Source organism: Ictidomys tridecemlineatus, chromosome 10 (genome assembly GCF_052094955.1).
Source record: "Ictidomys tridecemlineatus isolate mIctTri1 chromosome 10, mIctTri1.hap1, whole genome shotgun sequence".
NCBI classification, from domain to species: domain Eukaryota; kingdom Metazoa; phylum Chordata; class Mammalia; order Rodentia; family Sciuridae; genus Ictidomys; species Ictidomys tridecemlineatus.
Genome location: NC_135486.1, coordinates 121657484 through 121676964, shown reverse-complemented (window position 1 = coordinate 121676964; position 19481 = coordinate 121657484). Strand labels below are relative to the sequence as shown.

At 53.7% G+C, this 19481-nt stretch overlaps 1 protein-coding gene across 4 annotated transcripts in view; it reads right to left on the bottom strand.

Annotated features, from left to right (window-relative positions):
* Window positions 1-19481, bottom strand: part of Galnt17 (polypeptide N-acetylgalactosaminyltransferase 17) — a 355262-nt gene that overhangs the window by 154078 nt on the left and 181703 nt on the right. For all 4 annotated transcript variants that reach the window (XM_078023947.1, XM_078023950.1, XM_078023948.1 and 1 more), the window contains exon 3: window positions 17539-17705. In XM_078023947.1, the coding sequence (XP_077880073.1) occupies window positions 17539-17705 (167 nt within the window). The remainder of the gene's footprint in view (window positions 1-17538; window positions 17706-19481) is intronic.

Genomic DNA, 19481 nt, shown 5'->3' with positions numbered 1-19481 from the left:
GTGCACAGGTTGACCTCCTGAAACCAGCCCCCAGGTTCCCATGGGAGCCAAGCTAAGCTGGGATTGCTTAGAAATGTCACGCCCGTCCCCTAAGGTCGGCCATCACCCTCCACAGAAGAAACCCTTCTGCAATAGTACAGGGACAGCCGGAAAAACATTCACCTATGTTTTCATATTTTCTTACCAGCAAACTCAAGAGAAGAAAACAAAAACCTATTTCTGCAGAGATAAATGCTTACCTTCCAGTGTTAGATGAAATCCAATATCAGATTGGCCCCGGGCCATTTGGGAATCCCTGTGTTTCTCACAATTTTGATAAACAGTATTTGGGGGAGTCGGGAGGGAAGACGCGAGCACTGCCCGTGACCAGGAGGGGCTGGCGAGGGAAATTCACCTGCTCTCAACAGTGAGGCAGCCTGTCGTCCAGGCTCAGGGAGCGTGAGCTGGTGGAAGGAGGGCACAAGAACAGAGCCAGCGCAGAGCGTCCCTGGGCCATTCTCTCCAGAGCCCCGCTTTCAGCAACCTAGAGGGTAGGCTGTCAGCGGAGTCCCTCCTCTCAGGGACTAGGTTAGCCCGGGAGGGGCCACACTGGCCGGGCTGGGGGGAGGGGAAGCTTACCTCTCCTCCCTCCCCTCGTTAGTGAGCCTTGAGGGGAACAGCCGAATGTCCCACCTCTCCCTCAGGCGTGGAGGCTCAGGAGAAGCCACCTAGGTGCAAAGGAAGGTTTCTAGAAACTCCACCACTCATGAACTTGCCTAACAGGCTCCAAGGGACCAGGGTTCTGTGGACACACACCAGAGCCTGACTCCATAGGTGACAGGCTAGCTGGCTCTTCGTGAACTGGCCCCGTGTGTGAAATACGGCTCACCCTCCTGCACATGGGTTCCAGGGTCCCATCTTGGCCTTTCCTACCTACTAGACCCTTTTTATCCTGTATTGGTTGAAATACTGGACCTATCAGAAATGACCTCAGCATAAATGATGAGGGTCTCCATGCTGTTTCCAGAGCTAGGACCGTGATGGCCAGCTGCACCTACACGGAACAGTCTCACAGCTGGGCTGTTCCCTCCGTCAGGACCCCATACGCTCCTGGCTCCTGCTCTCCTGCTCCCATCTGACTATCCCTACTACTAAAATAGCAGTCCTACTCCAGGGGTGTGCATTCCAAGACCCCAGTGGAGGCCTGAAACCAAGGACAGTGTTAAACTAACATAATGGCTCTGTGGACACAGGCCCTACAGTACTATGATGGTTTATCTGGTAACTGAGGTGGCTATGACTAACAGGTGGGTAGTGCATACACCAAGGATACACTGCACAAAGGGATGGTCACATCCCAGGAGGCGCACAGCAAGACTGCATGAGATCTCATCAGGCTACTCAGAAAGGCATGCAAACTGAAAAGTGTGGATTACTTATTTCTAGGATTTTCTATTTGATATTTTTTAACTGAGGTAGACTATAGGTAACTGAGTCTCTGGAAAGCAAAAATGCCACGAGGGGGACTGTGATAGCACCTAGTATTGTATCCCACCCATGTTCCTTCCGCTGCCATCAGGTCCTCTACCACCCCCTGCCACTCGTGCTGCCAACACCTCTCACTGCTAGCAGCTGCTGGGGTTGGGCATGCTGCTCGCTGGGAACACACGGGCTGTGACAGCTGGGGACGAGAAAAGTGCACATATGGCGTGTTCCAATTAAAAAACAAAACCAAAGTGCCTGCCTCTAAGCCAGCATTGCTCAGAGTGGGCCTCACCTGGGAGCCTGGGGGAGCGTGATTGTCCAGCTCCTGCCCATACTGTCCCTCCTCCGTCAGCCTGAGTGGGGCTGACCAGGGCCCCAGCTGGTCCCGACACAAACCCAAACATCTCTGATTGGTCCTTTTTCATGGCTTTCTTGTTGTCACTAAAATGCGCCATTTTAAAATGCACAGCACAGTGGCGTGAAGTACCTTCACAATGTCGTGCTGCCATCACCGCCACCCAGGTCTGGAACTATAGCGCCAAATGCAAACCCCTGAAGCACTGGTCCCCATTCTCCTGACCCAGCCCAATGGTTTCTCTAGGAATCGGCCTACTCCAGATACTCCCTTACAATGGAGCCTCACAGTATGTGGTCCTTTGTGTCTGTGGCCTTTGTCAGTTTGAAGGTGGGCAGTAAAAGTCATGTGGTATGAAACGGGTTGGTGGGCTGATTGACTCAAAACTGTGGTCTCACTGAAGATCTGATTCCATACATATTCTGGGACATGTGGCTTCGGTCCCCACCTTGGTAACTGGTTGACTAGAAACTGCCCCCAAGCACACTCTGGTCAGTTGGCTACCTTCCGCCCCAGGACCTAAGGGCCTGGACTTCTCCAGGGCGCATCCTTGCTCCTGGCCTGTGCTTTATACCACACAGGTTACTAAAGCTACCCCTGTCCTCCCAACCAGACCTGCTCTGAGCTCCCCCGGACAGTGAGGAGGTGTCCCTGAGGGGAAGATCCAGCCCATGTATCTCGCTCACGCACACGGAGCTCAGCTGACCCATGGGAACTCCCAGCTCACTGAAGCTGGGGCCTCTGACAGTCAGCTTGGAAGACATGGACCTCAACACAGGGCTTGAGCACCGGCATTAATCAGAACACTCCACACTTCTGAAGCATCTTTTCTTCTCCAAGAAATCTCATGTTTTATATATGTGAGAATCAGCTTTGGAAGAGCATAAAAAAATAGACTTGAAACACCTGGATTTCCAGGTATGCCTGAAAAGACATCCATGCCTAAAATAAAAGTAACCAGCCAATTAGATGTGTTATAGCAGGCATGCGAAGACCAAACAAAACTTTTAAAATATCATCTAAAACTGAAAAAGAACGTGGGGTTGGGGAGAAACTTGGATGACACCTTGGTCCCTTGACACGTGGGTTTCTTCTTTATCAAATGGAGACAGTAAGTCGCAGACATGAATTTGGGTTTTATTTTCAATTTGAGGGAATCATCTTTTGAAAAAGAAAAAAAAAATTTTATTTTGTAAATTTGACCAAATGCCTGCACATAGCTGGGTGCCTCAGATGGCCTCCAAGGGTGTCCACAGAGGGAGGCCCCAAGAGCAAGGCTGCTCACAGGGAAAGCTTCTCTCTCCTGACAGCGTCCTTTGCAGACATCTCAAACACTGTGCTTGTCTATATCAATAATGAAATATTTATATCCCCAAATTGCCAACGGAGCTGACTAAAAATGTTAGCTAATCACGAAGGCTCTGGAGCAGGACCCGGCCAGAGCAGACCCCCTTCACGGTTTCTCCAGGCCGCCTTGCAAGCTCCAGGATTCCTGTCTTCACACTCACTGGGTGCTCACCACTGCCCGTGCTGAGGTGGCCGCTTACCTGGATCAGCACTTTGGACTCTTTTTTCCTGGTGCTGGGGACTGAACCCGGGGTGCTTTTCCGCCTGGCCACATTCCCAGCCTCATTTTTCATGTTTTACTTTGAGACAGAGTCTTGGTGAGCTGCCCAGGGCCCAGCTAAGTTGCCGCGGCTGGCCTCGAACTCACCATCCTGCGCCTCAGCCTCCCGAGCCACGGGGATCACAGGCATGTGCCAGCACCTGGTCTTTCCACCCTCTTAAGGACTCTGAAAGATCCATTTTATGGACCAGGAAACTGAGGCTCAGAGGGGCTGCTATGGCATGAACGTCTGTGTCCCCCCCACTCCCATAGGACGATCCTCATCCCTCAATGTGGTGGTTGGGGACCAGATCTGCACCACATCAAACCTGTTTTGACCTTGTCTTCCAGACCACGGACAGCGGATGGCTACTTATTAACTACCCAGTCCAAGGTATGTTGTCACAGCAGCCTGAAGGGACAAAGGCAGAGAGCCAGTGACTTTGGCAAGGCCACAGTCTGTGAGTGACAAGCCTACACATCGTCTGTCTGCCTCTGGTTCTTGTGGATGTGACATCATGATATCCCAAGCTCGTCTGCTCATGTGACCTTGCTGAGGCCTGACCTGGGCTTGTCCCGAGAACTGGCTCCTGTGAGTATCTCTGAAGCACCCGCGTGTGTTCCCAGGGGGACCACGGGTGTGAACAATCCTACTCCAGGCCAGCATGAGGCTCCAGAATGATGAACCCCATTCTGTTGTGAATCTGCAGCCTTGGACACCCATGCTGACGGCGGGGGTGGGGTGGGGTGGGGACAGGGGCGGAGCCCAAGGGAGGTTGGCCAGCCTGGGCTCTGGACCCGAGGCAGCATCTCCCCTGCTGGGCTGCCCTGCACTGATGGTGGTCAGTGCTTCCCAGAGCAGGGGCCATGCAGATCATGAGGGTGTCAATGGCCAGGTGACGTCAGAGCCATGCATCCCAGGACACCTGCTGCCAGGGCAGTGTGCTGGCCCTGCCATCCTGGGCTAGAGGAACTGCCATATGGAGACACGCAAAGATGAGGGATAAAGTCACAGGAGGTGGGAGGACGCAGGTTTCATTCTCCGATCACCCCCCGGCTTTGCGGGCTTAAGTGACACACTTGTTGAGGACAGGGAGGACAGCCGGAGTGGAAAAGAGGGCCCAGACAGACATGCAGCGGAGGCAGGTTCTCGGGGAGACCACAGGGAAGCATCTGCAGGGCGATTCCACGGTGAGACCAAAGAAAGGGCCAAAGAAAGCAAGAGGACTGAGAAGAAGACCAAGGAGAGCCGCGAGGAGCTGACACCCAGTGCCACACTTGACACGGCACTCAGCCTGTACGGAGGGCACTTGGAGAGGGAGCCGTGGCCTCTGTTCCTTGCTGAAGGAAGGTTCTCCGTGGCTTCTCTCACTCAGTCTCCCCTTTAAACAACAAATACGCGTGACCCTCGCCAACAGGAGGTGGGGACCCCAAGCTGCTCCCCCAAATTAAAAGCATCCCCTCACTTGCCTGTCAAAAGGCCGGGGAAGTCTGCACCTGCCGCTGGTCCCAATAACACTGAATGTAAGGGACAAAATTTGTCCACAGGCCAGAGTGTGTTTTTCATTCATTACGTTTCTTATTTACTGTGATATCGATTCTGAATGCTCTGAAGTTGGTAGATCTGTGCCTTGAAACAGCAAGCGTCACAGTGATTAAGGAAGGACAGCACAGAACACAGAAATGAGAGCCCCTGGGAGAACTGGGTGTCTCCAGGAGCTTGGCCATTCCTCCCCAGTTTTCCTCAAACACACCGGGCAGCGGGGATGGGGCAACAGGAGACGCGAGCCCTCTGGCCCTGCCCCTTCTCCAGCTTGCAGAGTCCCCTGGATTCAGACCCCTGAATTCTTCAAGGTCAATGGCAGCATGGACTCTTGGGCCTGCGGTCACGCCCACGTGAAAGTCAGTTATGCAGCGGAGCCTGTTCTACGTGCAGCCTGCAGAACTTGGGGTCCTCACAACAGCCACGAGCACAGGCACCAGCCATTCAGAGCAGATGTGGCCTGGGGTGCCACGGTGGGACATCTGGCTGCTCTGCGAATACCAAACCTCTGTAGCAGCTGGCACCCCAGGCTCCCGACCGTGTGGCAAGAACGTGCAGAGGCACTGCTCATCTACATGCACAAAGAGAGCACCATGGAAAAAAGATGAAGATGGAAGGAGGGAGGACGCTTGGGACACAATCACATTCACTCGAAGACTGGGGACACTTGGGGAAGGCAGTGCCACAGCCTGGTCCCGAGCATGCCTGTTGATGTGCCGCATGGAGTCAGGGGACAGTTAGCAGGGACAGTAAGCACTCCTACCTGATCAGGCTGCACTGAGGCCTGAGTAAGGTTCACTGCCCCCCAGAACTCAGGCTGAGGCCCAGTCCCTGTGTCAGCCAGCTTGTCATCCCTGTGACTAAACACCCCCCAGGGCACCAGAAGAGGAGAGTATTCTACCTCAGTTTCAGAGGTCCAATCTGTTGGCCGACTCCATGGCCCAAGCAGCCGTGAGGCAGAACATCATGGCGGCAGGGCATGGAGGAGGAGAGTTGTGTGACTCAGGAGAGGGGGAGGCAGAGGAAGCCTGAGTGCAAGGAGCCAGGGACAGTATGGTCCCAAGGGCACCCCTCAGCTGTTGAGAGCCACAGTTTAGTCGGAATGATGCCTGGCATTTTGCTAGAGGGAATGGTTGAAAGGTGACCCTGCTCCGGGAATAGGGCGGCTCCAGGATTAGGGTAGATCCTGCTGCCTTGGGTGCCCGCTACTTTGGAGTTCCCATTGAGTTCTCGCAGGGTTCCGGGAGAATTGGTGTGCAGAGCCCGGTGGAGGGAGTGTGATCCCGGGAACTGTGTGTAGAGTGCGGGTGAGAGTTCAGGAATAAAGAGATGCTGTTTGAACCTACAGGGCTTTGTGGCAGCTCGGTTATTTGTGCCCTGCCAGACTGCGGCACTCAGCTACCTATTTCCTCCAGCCACCACCCATTAATCCATTCAAATTATCAATCCATCAAATGGATTAATCCACCGATCAGGCTATGGCGCTCATAATCGAATCACCTCCCCTCCGAACATTCCTGCACATGAGCTCTGGGGACATCACCTCTCCCCATCCAGGACTGAGACGTCCCTGGCTCTTCTGTTCTGTTCCTCCTGCTTTTGCCCATCAAGGATAGCCCCTCCTCAATCCTGGGACCCAGCCAGACCATGTCTCTGATGGGGCCCTCTCCACAGCGGCCATCTGCCCCTGCATCATGGCTCCTGGACTCCCATTTGTACAGCCCTGTGTGTCCCAAGCCCCTCTGCCTCTGGACCTCCACCCAGACACTTCCTCTGGCTGCTGTTGCCTCCCATGTCAACAGTGCCAACTCTCCCGGGTCCAACCCATGGCCTCGTCCTTCACAAAGAGGACATTAACCACCCCAGCTTGCGTTAACTGTAGCTGAGGGTCCTTGTGACATTGCCACAGCCCACGCTGTCCCTGTGCACAGTAGAAGCCCACAGCAAGCGTGTCCACCCTGCTCACACCCAGCTTGTTGTCTAGAGGTGCTGCCTGATGGACACGTGGTAACTGGGGTATGATGAGGCTGTTCCTGACCATGTACCCCTGGCCATCATCCATAGGTCCAAGGGGGACCTGTTCTAGATGGAACCCCACTTCCTTTCTCTGGAGAAACAGACCTGTCTCTACTCAAAAGCTGAAGCTGTAAGATACAGACTCTGGGCCACACCAGCAGCCGTCTTTCCTCTACAAGGACTGGGTCTACAAGCCAACAGGGTAGAGGCAAGTCTGAGACGGCCTTGGCTGGCCCCTGCTCCATCCTAGGGCTCCGTATGACCCGCTAGCATTCCTGTGTCATGGACCCTGTCTAGGGGACCTCAGGGTCTGATCACCAGCGCCACACTGTCAACCCACTTTTTGGATGATCTCCTGGTTCTGCTGGAATGCGGTGCCATGTGGTCCCCAAGGCCAAAGCAGGAACTTTTCACATAAATGGAATAAATGACCAAAGGGACCATCAGAACATGCGTCACCCCTGAGACCCACACCTGCACTCTGAACATGGACTCCTGAGAAAATGCATTTCACACAAATAGTTACCTGCAAACGCTCCAAGCAGCCTCCTCTGTGAAGGTGCTCAGGCAAAACAACGCAAAGGTCCCGGGACAGGTGAGCGCCCAGGTTGTCATGTGAGCCAACGCCACATGACAGAGAATTAGGAGAAGCCACCGGAGGCACAGAGGAGCCGGGGAATGTCTGTCCAGAGGACCACGTGTGCACTCAGACAGCTCAAAGGTCACAACTCGGTGGGTCAACTTACAGAGGATCCTCGGAATACCAAAGCCACGGGGATGAGAGCAGGTGAGTGGTGGCCGGGTGGTAGGCCACAGAGAGGTGGCAGGAGGGAGCCATCTGGTCACAGTGGTGGATACACAAGTCTACACGTGATAAAAACTAAAGAGAGCGCCCTCTCACATACGTGTGCACACACACGCATGCATTAACTGGTGAACTCAGAATAAGCCCTTTGGATTGTACCTGAGATAATTTCCTGGTTGTGACTGTTTGTAAGATGTCCCCACAGGGGGGACACTAAGTGAAGACTCTACTAACTCCCTGTATCATCCTGTGACTCCCTATGAATCTGCGCTGATTTCAGACTATTTCTGGTTGTTTCTACTCTTCTGTTTGTGGGGCCACGTGGCATGTGCAGCGCAGGTTGGAGCTCCCCCTTATCTCCCGTGCAGGGTGTGCACGGCCCGCCTCGCCCCCCCTCCCCACCACCCACAGCACACGGAGCGCAGTGTGAACGCCTCACTGTCTGGGATGACAGGCCATGAGCAGACGTGGCCGTGTTGCTGGGATCTGATTGGAGGCAAAAACAAGACTTGCTTCTGATTAGGAGGGGCAGGCGGGGTTCGCACAAGGGACCGGCCAAGTGTGTGGCAGTGTGATAACAAGGTGTCTCCTGGCTTGTCACTCAGAACTTCCCCAACAGGGAAGAAGGTTATCTCCCCAGAACACAAGATCCTCCCATCCTGCAAGTGTACACCAGGAAGGGCAGCCAGCGGTGCCAGGTGGGCGCCTCTCCCACATCCCTGATGGAAGGCCGGAGGGGACACCGGGCCGTTCTGCTTTCAGCCTGTGAGTGCCACCAGGCAAAGACTCGGATCAGTGCTCCCTCTACGTGGCAATGTCACAGCAAGGCAGGTTACCACAAAGCCTGCAGGGTGACACTGGGGACAGGTGGTGGCCTAGCTTGTATTGTCATCTCTCTGTCACTGAGACCGACGCCTGGGATGGCCAGCTTGTAAAGAGGGAAGGCTTATTTGGCCCGTGGCTTTGGAAGTCTGGTCCTGGTGGCAGGGCACAGCAGAGCCAAACCACTAGCCTCGTGGTCGGAATGCCAAGAGGAGGAGGAGGGAAGGAGGAAGGAGGCTGGGCCTCACTCCCCTCTGCACGGTGACCTGACACCACCACTCTGGGTCCACCCCCCAACAGTGACAAGCTGCAGACCGAGCCCCTGGCTCGTGGGCCTCCGGGGTCCTCCCAGACCCAAACCCTAGCAGATGGCATCTCAGACCCCCACCAAAATAGCAAACCTGCTGAAGCCGAAATACGTACAATGGTGCCAAACACAGAAGCTTCCAGAACAATGCCAGAGACAAGGGAAATCTGTGCACTGTGCACCTGAGCTTAGCTCATCCGGCACTCGCCACCGAGCAGCATGCCAGCCCTGGGCGCAGGGCAGAGGACAATGGGTCTTGCCATCGAACGTCTCACATTTCAGATGGACAGGGGCACTGCGTGGTCAGTGCTCTGCCAAATGATGCACTGAGGCCAGGGAGCAGAGATGAAAGGCCCTAGTTCAATCACACTTGGGAAATCCTGGAGGGCTTCCTGGTGTGGGTGACGTAAGGTGTCAATGAATGAGTTAGAGCTATCAGGTCAGTCGGCCTCCTCCATGGACAGCAGTGCCCCTCATCATGGGGGACATGTTCTAGACACCCTGGAGAATGCCATGCCCCAACACTGGGCCTTTTCTTATGTACGCATAGATACAATGAAGTTTGATTCATAAACTAGGCACAGTACAAGATCAATAATCCCTAAAACAAAATAGGAATTATGACAATACTCTGTACACCACAGCAGTCTGACAGCCAGTCCCCAGCCCACCATGGGGAGCGGACCCCACCTCAGGGCAGCTCAGGGAACCTGCAGTGGGCGGCTGGCAGCCCCAGTACCTCCCAGACGAGGGATGAGGGAGAAGCAGAGGGAGGGAGGTATAGCAGAGGGGGTTGAGAGGTAGGGGTCACTGTGACCCCATGTCCACTTCACCTGCAGCCCACGCACATGGCCCCACATCCAGAGCCCCAAATCCAACTAATTATCCCTTCTAAAACTGATAAACGGACAGATCGTGAAATTGACCATTTTAACTATTAGAGGTGCACGATCCAGGGCCACTCGGCACATTCACACAATTGGGTGACCACCAGCACCGTCTGCCCCCTAAACCCCAGTTTACCTTCTTAAAGCAAGCTCCTGCTCCATCCCACAACTCCCCTCCCCAGCTCCTGGGGGGTGTGGGCCCAGTTGGTGACATCCCCACAAGCTGGCACCCGGGGGCCTCTGAGGACGCCTTCCACACGGACAATGGGAGATGGAGGACGGACAGCAGAAGGCACCTGGGCACAGACTGTGTCGGCGGAAAAGCCTAAAAACAAAACAAAGGCGGGCTGGGCGTCCCCCAGGGCTGCAAAGACGACTGCTTCCATCAAACAAGGACAGTAGGCTGCAAGTAGGACCTTCAGAAGGTGAGATGGTCACTTGGAAGTAAAAGTGCCCCAGCAAGAATTTCAAAAACTGAAGAGTGGAAGGAAAGATAAAACTGACAAGAACAAACAAAGAGCAAAAAGACCCGAAAAGATAAGGAAACGAGGGGTCGACCTTGGGAGTTCCCAGGATCCCAGGAGATGCTGAATCAGAACAGAGGGAATGGGGAGGGACTGCCCATTTAAAACCCCAAGGAAATTTCCCCAAACTGATGGACATTAGATTCCAGAGAGAAGCCACCAGATGTCCAGTCTGATGGCTCAAGACTGATTCCCGCGGAGGCTCATCACTGTGAAAGTCAAAGCTCTGGGGAGACTGAAGACTCCGCGGGCTTCCAGAAAGTGGGAACAGAGTTAGGACTCGGAGACCTGGGCTCTTCCGACAAGCAGTGAAGATGAAGAGCAAGGAGCTGGTCATCACACTCCTGCCGGAAGGCGCTGCACCTGCAGCAGGCCATGCCACACGCAAAACACAGGCCTCTGCAGACGTGCATGGCCTCCCAATTGCCCACCCTGCAGGCCTTCCAGGGAGGCTTCTAGCTACTGTGATTTATCAAATTAGGCCCACGGACCAGAAGGGGACGGTATGGATGCAGCACAGGAGAGGGAGGCGGGAGGCCAGGCCCCAGCGAGCAGAAGGGCATGGGCAGAAGGGCACAGGCCAAGGCCGGGCAGCAGAGGTCCTTCCTGCAGACATGCCTCCCTGTAAGTGGCCACACGTGCCTCAGGACTCCAGCTCCCACTCCTGCCTGCTCACTGGACGTCTGACCACAGGCCTCCTCCTGTGCAGGCTGCCTCGTCTGCCAAGGACACTCCTCCTCTCTTGATGTGATCTGCCTTGACCTCCTGGGGTAGGCAGCAGGCCCTGGTGACTCAGGACAGAAAGCACAGGGCAGCCACTCCATCTGGCCGTATTTTTGCCTTTTATCTAGTGACCGGCACACACAGTGACCCCGCCGCAAGCTTCCGGGCAGCCTGCCCACGCTTCTGGGCTACTTGGGACTCAGCTGTCTCCTCCAGAAGGCGCTTTGGTCAACTCTTGGGAAAGCACCTGGGGCAGCGTTCCTATCCTTGACCTGGCAGGAGAAGAGGTGTGTATTAATAAGCACATTTCACAGGGTTCCTAGAGGGGCCAGAAAAGTGGAGCAAAAAGAAATCAAAGACCTCCAGATGAGACAGTGAGACGCAAATCATCAGTGTTTGAAAATGACACGAACACACACACACACACACACACGCACGCACATACACACACATACACACATATACACATACACACACAAACACACACATACATGCACATGCACATACGCACATACACACAATACACACACATACATATGCACACATACACATACACACACATACACGCACATGCACACACATATACATACACACACATGCACAACACACATACACCTACACACATACATAATACACACACATGCACACACACATACACACATATACACATACATACACACATACACAGATGCACACACACACACACATACATACACACACATGCGCACACACAAAAACATACACACACATGCATACATACACACATACATATATATATATATACACACACATACACCCCTCCCAACACACACACAGAAAGCTTTAAGGAGTCCACCAAAGGAAGGACTGTTGGAGCTAATAAATTCAGCAAAGATAAAGGAAACAAGATCAATATGCAAAAATTGGTTTGTATTTTTATACTCTAGCATTGAACTGAAAATAAAGAAAAGATTCCGTTTATCCTAGCCTCGGAAGGAATAAAATACTTAGGAAATAAATTTAACCAAAGAATTGTGAGACTTGGATACTGGAAGCTATCAAACATTGTTGGAAGAGATTAAGGAAGAACCATCTAAACAGAGAGATGTCTGTGTTCTCAGAATTTTAAAATCAAGACGGAAGCACTCCCAGGCCGGTAGATCCACCGCATTCCCTGAAACACTTCTAACCACCTTCTCCTGCAGAAATGTCTGCTTGGGTCCTACGATTCACGGTGCATGCAGGGACCCAGAACAGACAAGATCGCTTTTAAAGAGAAGAACAGGGATGAAGGACTCACATTTACCAGTTTAAAAAGGTATCACCAAAGAGCAGTTACCAAGGGTTAGGAATAGACCAGGCCATAAAGCAGCAGTGAGAGTGTGGACATACCCTCACAATCACAGCCAGATGGGTTTGACAAAGATGCTGGGCAAGAAGAGTCTCTTCAGCAAATGTTGGTGGGAGAACTCTCACCCCTGTGGGGAACATGGACTTGGCCCTCTACCTCAAACCATATATAAAAATTAGCTCACAACTGACAAATACCCAAATGTAAGAGCTAAAACTATAAAACTCTTAGAAGATAACATCAATGTAAGTCTTTGTGACCTGGGTGAAGACACAGGTTTTTAGACATGTCAGCAACAGTTCAAGAACCCCCCCAAAAAAAATAGTCAAACTGTATTTAATCAAGATGAAAAACTTCAGTGCATCAAAGGACACTATCAAGAACATGGAGAAAATCCACACAAGGGAAAACATTTGAAAACACACTTGCGAAAATATTTGTAGAATATTTTTGATAAGGGAGAGTAGGGGTATATAAAGAGCAATTACAAATCAACAATAGAGACACAAATGTTTAAAAAAGGAAAAGGACTCACATGCACATTTCTCCAAAAAAGGTAGACCAATGGCAAATAAGCACATGGGAAGAGGCTCTAACAATTAGTTTTAGGGAAATGCAAATCAAAACCACAAGATGCCAACCCATGACCATGAGGATGGCCTTAATGTTTTAGAAAAAGAAAGTAGCAAGTGTGGTCGAGGATGTGGGAAATGGAACCCTTGCATGTCATTGGTGGGAGTGTGAAATGGTGCTGCTGCTACAGAAAAGAGTCTAATGGTTTCTCAGAGAGTCAACCTAGGTCTCTCAAGACCCAGCAAGGCCACTCCTGGTATGTCCCCAAGAACACTGAAAACATGTCCACACGGAGACTGACACCTGAATGTTCAGGGCACCACTATTCCTAACAGCCAAACAGTAGGAACAACCCACTTTAGTCAGCTTTTTATGCTGCTATGACTAAATGACCCAACCAGCACGACTGTAGAGGAGAAAAGGGTATTTAGGGGCTCAGAGTTTCAGAGATCTTAGTCCATAGAAGGCTGGCTCCATCCCTTGGGGCTCAAGGTGAACCAAGACATCAGGGCATAAGAGTGAGGCAGAGGGAAACAGCTCACATGAAGATCAGGAAGCAGAGTGAGATTTCACTCATCAGATACAAATATCTACCCCACAGCCACACCTCCAGAGAATCACCTCCTCCAGCCACACTCCACCTGCCTCCAATTAACACCAGCTAATCCCATCAGAGATCAATCCACGGGTTAGGTTAAGGCTATAACCCAATCATTTCTCCTCCAAACCTTCTTGCACTGTTTTACATGTGAGATTTTGGGGGATACCAGGTATGGGGTTTCTCTGGGGGAACACTGGAAATCTTCTGGAATTAGAAAGTGGTGAACCCACGGAAAGCCACCAAATTCTACACTTTGCAGTGATGCATTTGACCTCAATTAGAAAAGGGAAAATAAATAAAAGATGTCCAGGCATGAAATAATGACAGGGATGTAAAACATAATGGCCCATATAGCTCCATGCACCTGGATGTCCCCTCGCCAGTGACTCCAAAGAAAAAGGGGGCAAAACAAGGCTGAGGACCTAGATCAAAACCCAGGTGGAGAACTCAGAGGCAGCGTAAGAGTGGGAAGGGCTTCCGGTCTTTAGGGGTGAAGCCTCCTGCTGAGAGGAAATGAGGGCAAGAAGCCACTTCCAAGGCTGAGGGGAGAAGGGCAGGGGCCACGGTCCGGCTGAGTGCCAGTTCCAAGGCTCCAGGTGCCACCAGGAGTCAGGACACTCTGTGCGGAGCACGGGGAGGGGTGGAGCAGTTCTGGGCTGCAAGGCACGATTTGGGCAAAGGCATACAGAGCGGGGACCTCCCCTGGTGTCCTGATCCTGAGAATCCTGAGCATCCCAAGGGCAGCAGGCAGCTAAGGGACAGGAAGGGCAGCTGCCAAGACAGTCCCAGCAGAGTCAGAGAACTGTGGCAGCACCCAAGATAATTGCACCAGCTAAGAAGCCGCAGGAACTGTCAGATGTGCCCGCGGCCCAGACATGACCAGGGTGGTGAGCAAACGCTCGACTGAGTAGCGGCCCTGGCCATTTTGCCTGAGCCACTTCCATTTGCTGCTGAATGAAATGGGACTTATCATCACCACCAAGCACCCTAACAACGGAAATGCAGCCGTCCCGTCTCATCTGGGCCGATGTAGTCACCTGGCTCCTCTCACCCACCCCCGGGCCAAGCTGGACCATGGCCTCGTGCAACCAGAGAAAGGCCACTCTAACCTCATTGAAATGATGCCTTCACACTTTTTTAATAAAATGGGAACTGATCATGCTTATACGTCAGAGAGAGAAAAGCCGAGAATGGACTTGTTTATACTCCGTGATCTTCACTATGTAAGATGGCATTTAAGAAGGCTTAGGGCATGTGAAGGAGCAGCTGCCTCTGGCCAGTTTCTTCAGTGTTTGCTTTTTCCCATTATATTTCCTTTTCCATATATTCATATTTTCCTGCAAAGAACATGCATTACTTTTAAGTTTAGAAAACAAAACAGTTAGGCTGGAAAAGTAACGTTTTAATCAAACTTGAGCGGAAGGAAGGCAAGGATGGCAATATTAATGTTAGAAGAACTAAATTCAGGGCAAAAAAAAAAAAAGGGATGCTTTTAAGATAAAGAGGGCATCACATGGTGATCACCACCACCACTAATAACAAGGGCGTGCAGACACCATCGGTAGCTGCCAGAGAAACCAACACAAGAGGCATAAACCAAATATTATGAAGAACACAAAGAGGAATGGTCACTGTGCACGGTGATTTTAAAAGACCATTATCAGACAAGACTTGAGAAAATAAACTCCTAGTCTTTCTACATACACAAAACTCATGTCTGGCAGGAATTCGATTCCATGATTACAGTGTGGGGGGCTTTTCACGTAGATGAGAACATTTACAACACTTGATAATGCTCGGCACAAAAGCACATCTCAATAAAATAAAAAGTAAATAAATTCTTCCTCTAGTTAGAGAGAAGGCATTCTGGAGAAAATATGGAGACTAGACCAGGAAATGGGAAGCAATGGTGCTAGCAGAGCCAACTCCGGCCCTGGGTACTGAGGGGCCAGGGCAGAGGGGACAGGGATGGGCCTGGAGGTCTGACTGGCCCTAGGACCTCTGCTCCCCCTCTGCACCACGGATCGTCTTTGTTCAGACCTGAACTGGAACCAGAGTGGACTCAGGGCCTGCCTGTTCTGACCCCTGGTCCTCACAGGGCTCTGGAAGTGGAGCTTGCTCGTGGTGAGCCCCAGAAACATCTGCTGCTACAGCACCTAGTGATGAAGGGGCCTAAGCGCCGTGGCTCCTGATGCAGGCTCACCCTGGGGCAGCTGGCATGGCTCCTGGCACTGCCCATTGGGGTTCTGTGCCTGTTGCTACACACCGTCTTTGGGGGCTGCCTTCCCCCCCCTTCCCGCTCCCCACAGCCCCACAGCTCCTGGTGCTGTCCTCGCGTCCAAATGAGCCCTCTGCACCGAGATCTTGATTTCGGGATCTGCTTCCAGGACAGCCCAGCCCAAGACCCCTGCTGAGCACAGGGCACCAAGTGTTGGCCTGCACCAGCAGCCCGCCTGGCCTTCCCAGCCCGCCTGGCCTTCCCATCCCTCCTCTGCTGGCCCTGATGAGCTTCCTCTCAGGGAGGCACCTAGCGGGATCCTCAGCCCAGTGCAGCCTGACTGGCAGTCACCAGCTCGGGGTTTCCAGCTGTCTGTGCCACCTCCAGCTGCATGGCCACAGCCCCTGCCTCCTGGGCTTCCTCACCCATCTCCTCACTGGGTGAGACTCACCGAAGATCCACTAGCTGGGCCCTGAAGCAAAGTCCACCAAGCACGGGGAGCCCAGCTGAGGAGACGCCCCAAAGTCACAGCTAGTGAGCACTATGGCCAGCAGGGACGCCCTCAGGGGCTGCAAAGGAGGGGACACACTGGGGACACCTGAGAACCAGCAGGACTCAGCCAGCAGGATGGGTACAGGACGGGGTCCCAGGAGGGGCACAGGCCAGGGGTCTCAGGAGGTGCCTGTGAGTACTGCTGAAGTGGCCGGAGGCCAGCTCTGATGCACAGCACGGAACCTGCAGAGGGCCCAGGTCAGGTCAGGAGAGACCTGCCCGATGATTCAGAAGCTTCAATCCTGGAAGAACTTCTTCCTCCCAAGAAGACCACCAATGTCAGGTCTCACGGATAATAAGATGGCCCAACATGAAGGAAGACACCAGGGAAGAGAGTCCACCAGTGACAGCGTCCACAAGCCACCTGAGGTCCAGAGAAGGCAGAGTGCCCAGCTTGCTACTCGTGGCCCCCGGGAACAGCGGGCTGTTAGAAGGGGCAGAGCGGCCTCAGCTCCTGAAGGTGACCGGGATATAAACAGGACCCCCACAGCTGCCCTCTTCACCACCCCAGTGCCTGGCGGGGTGACCCTTCTGCAGCACGCTGGAAGCAGGGGTGTTCTCTCCTTGTCCTGCGGCTGCTCAGAGGCAGCCCCCGGCCGTCAGGTGGGCTCACTGCTGGCTGTCCTGGCTGTGGAGAGCTTGCGGGCTTCCTCCCTGCAGCAGGCACAGTGCCTACACGGGCCAGGCACCAACAGAGAGGCCCGCTCCGCAATGCCCACCTTCCTCACTGCGCACCTCGTCTCCCAGGACCTCCAGGGAAATTTGGCTTTGCCACCTGGTATTTGCTTGTTTCATTTTTTAAATTGATCAACTGCTCCCAGTAGTGCTGAATTCCAAACGACCTACAAACACCGCTCTCTCTGACCCATGGTGGCTTTGGGCCCAATGGCCCAGAAGGCCATTCTGATTGAGATGAGCAGTTCCTGAACAGGACAGAATTAGTTATCCACTTCTTAGAAAAGAACAATGGAGCGGGGGTCGGAGGTATTCAGGCCTTCACCATCACTCTTTTATGTAAGAGAAAGGGAGACTGCTCTAGACCCTGGCCCGTATTTTAAGAGTCCCAGGAAGTCGACCAGTAAGGAACCAGTGTCAGCCCAGACTCTCCCTCCAGAGCACCTCCCTCTCCCTCGGTGCTCCAGGAGCAATCCTGGGAAGGAAGGTGGCACCTCCATCCAGGCGACATGGACCACCGCAGGCAGCTGGGCCTACCTTCGTCACTGTTGTCGTCCACCAGGATGATCTCCTTGAGTAGGTGTGTGGGCGTGTGGTTGACGGCACTGTGCACCGAGCGCAGGATCACCGACAGAGCCTCGTTCACGAAGATGAAGATGATGGAGATCTGGGGCAGCTCCTTGGAGTACTTGAGCTCCTTACACCTGGGGACAGAGAAGGGGAAGCCGGTCAGAAGAAGCGGGAAGGTCGTGCTGCACCACTGGACACGGGAGGATCCAGCCACTCCATCACACAGCGCTCCCAAGGCCAGCACCATGGGTCCCTCCAGGCCTCCCTTGTCTAAGAACTGAGAGTGAAACCCAAGGAGGGGAGTACCCAGGGTTCAGGTCTTCTTTTCCATGTCTGTGCCCCCAAAGCAAAGGGGAAGCATCAGTCTCCGGTCCATACCCACCTGTCCTACCCGTATCCCCCTCGCACCCCATACCTCCTGGCCCAGCTTTGGTGCATGCCCGCCCAGAGCCCCCTTCTGGAGCCCGAGTGTCCTGAACTAGACACTCTATGCTCCACCTAGGCAATGACCCCTGGGCCCAGAGCCCCCGCCCAAGGACTGCTGGAATGGAAGCAGCAATGCCCAGGACCCTCCTCTGGAGAGCATGTCCCCAGCCCCACGGTGGCAGTCGGCCTAACACGCCCTGGGATGTCCTCCCTTCCCAGTCCGGCTCCCCCCTCATGCAGCAGTACTCTCCTCACCTCCAAAATGCACTATCTGCTCTCAGATCTGAGCTCCAGGGTCTATTCCTCCCATATCTGGGCCCTTGGTGGGCCCAGCACTCAACAGTGCTGCCTGCCCTCCCAGAGATGCCACTCCAGAGGGGACACACATCTGCCAACGTCCAGCAGAGGCAGGGGCCTCTGCCTGGGGAGTGTGCTGCCCAGGGCCACTCTTCCGAAACTTTCCAGGGCAGGAGCACCAGGCCACCACAGCAGCTCGAGGACAGAGTTAGAGGGCAAGATCCCTCTGCCCCAGGCAGGCTGGACCTGGGCTGTGCCCTCTGGTGCGTGGCAGGTGGTGTGGGGAGGAGTGAGCCGGGAGCCCTGTCACGGCTGTCCCAGGAGCACTGCTGGGTCCAGACAGCCCTGGATCTTGTTCATGCTCAGTCTCAGCCACTGCAGTGCCAGCCCAGAACAAAGCCAAGTAGCACCCTCCCCGTGAGAGCCACACAGAGCTCCCTGAGCAGGGAGAACCGAGGAAGGAGAGGAAGGGCGGCGGGTGGGGGCAGCCCGAGGAGGAAGCCAGGAAAGGCTGTTTTTTATGCGGAACAGCTTGGGCTGTGTCAGGCCATATTAATCATGTAGGCAATTTTCAGAGGAAAATAAAGTTTTGTTACAATATACGTCGGTGTCTCCTGGAGGAGACGTCCAGGGATCCATTGATCACACAGCCTCATTTTTATCATGTCGCTGTAAATCCACTTCCGAGGCGGCCGGGAGATGAGGATGGCTATCGACTGGCTCTGGGCCGTTGGTGGGTGTCACAGCATTGACTGGATGGTGACCCCGGAAGTCCCCTGGGGTCTTGGCCATCTGGAGCCTGGCAGCTGCTCCCTCTCCCCCGGCACCTCACCAGCGTGCCTACAGGGCCCCAGCACATGCCACCCCTCCCAGCACAGCCCTGGGGCTGGCTACTCAGGGACATTTTTTAACATCCTCTGGCTCTTGCAGCTGAGAAGGAAGAGGCCAGCCTGCAGCACACACAGTGACCTCCCCACCCAGGCCAGGGCTGGCTGCAGCCAGAGGCAGCTGTCAGTCAGCCCCCAGCCGAGGCAGGTGACTCCTGGGGAAGCAGGAGAGGCAAGAGTCTTCTGGGAACAGGGTCCTCGAGGCTTCTGTACCCTGGGTTGAGGGAAGTCCCAGGGGATTTCAGAAGCAAGGAGTGTTCTAGCCACGTAGCCCAAGTGACACTGTGTGTAACTCACACC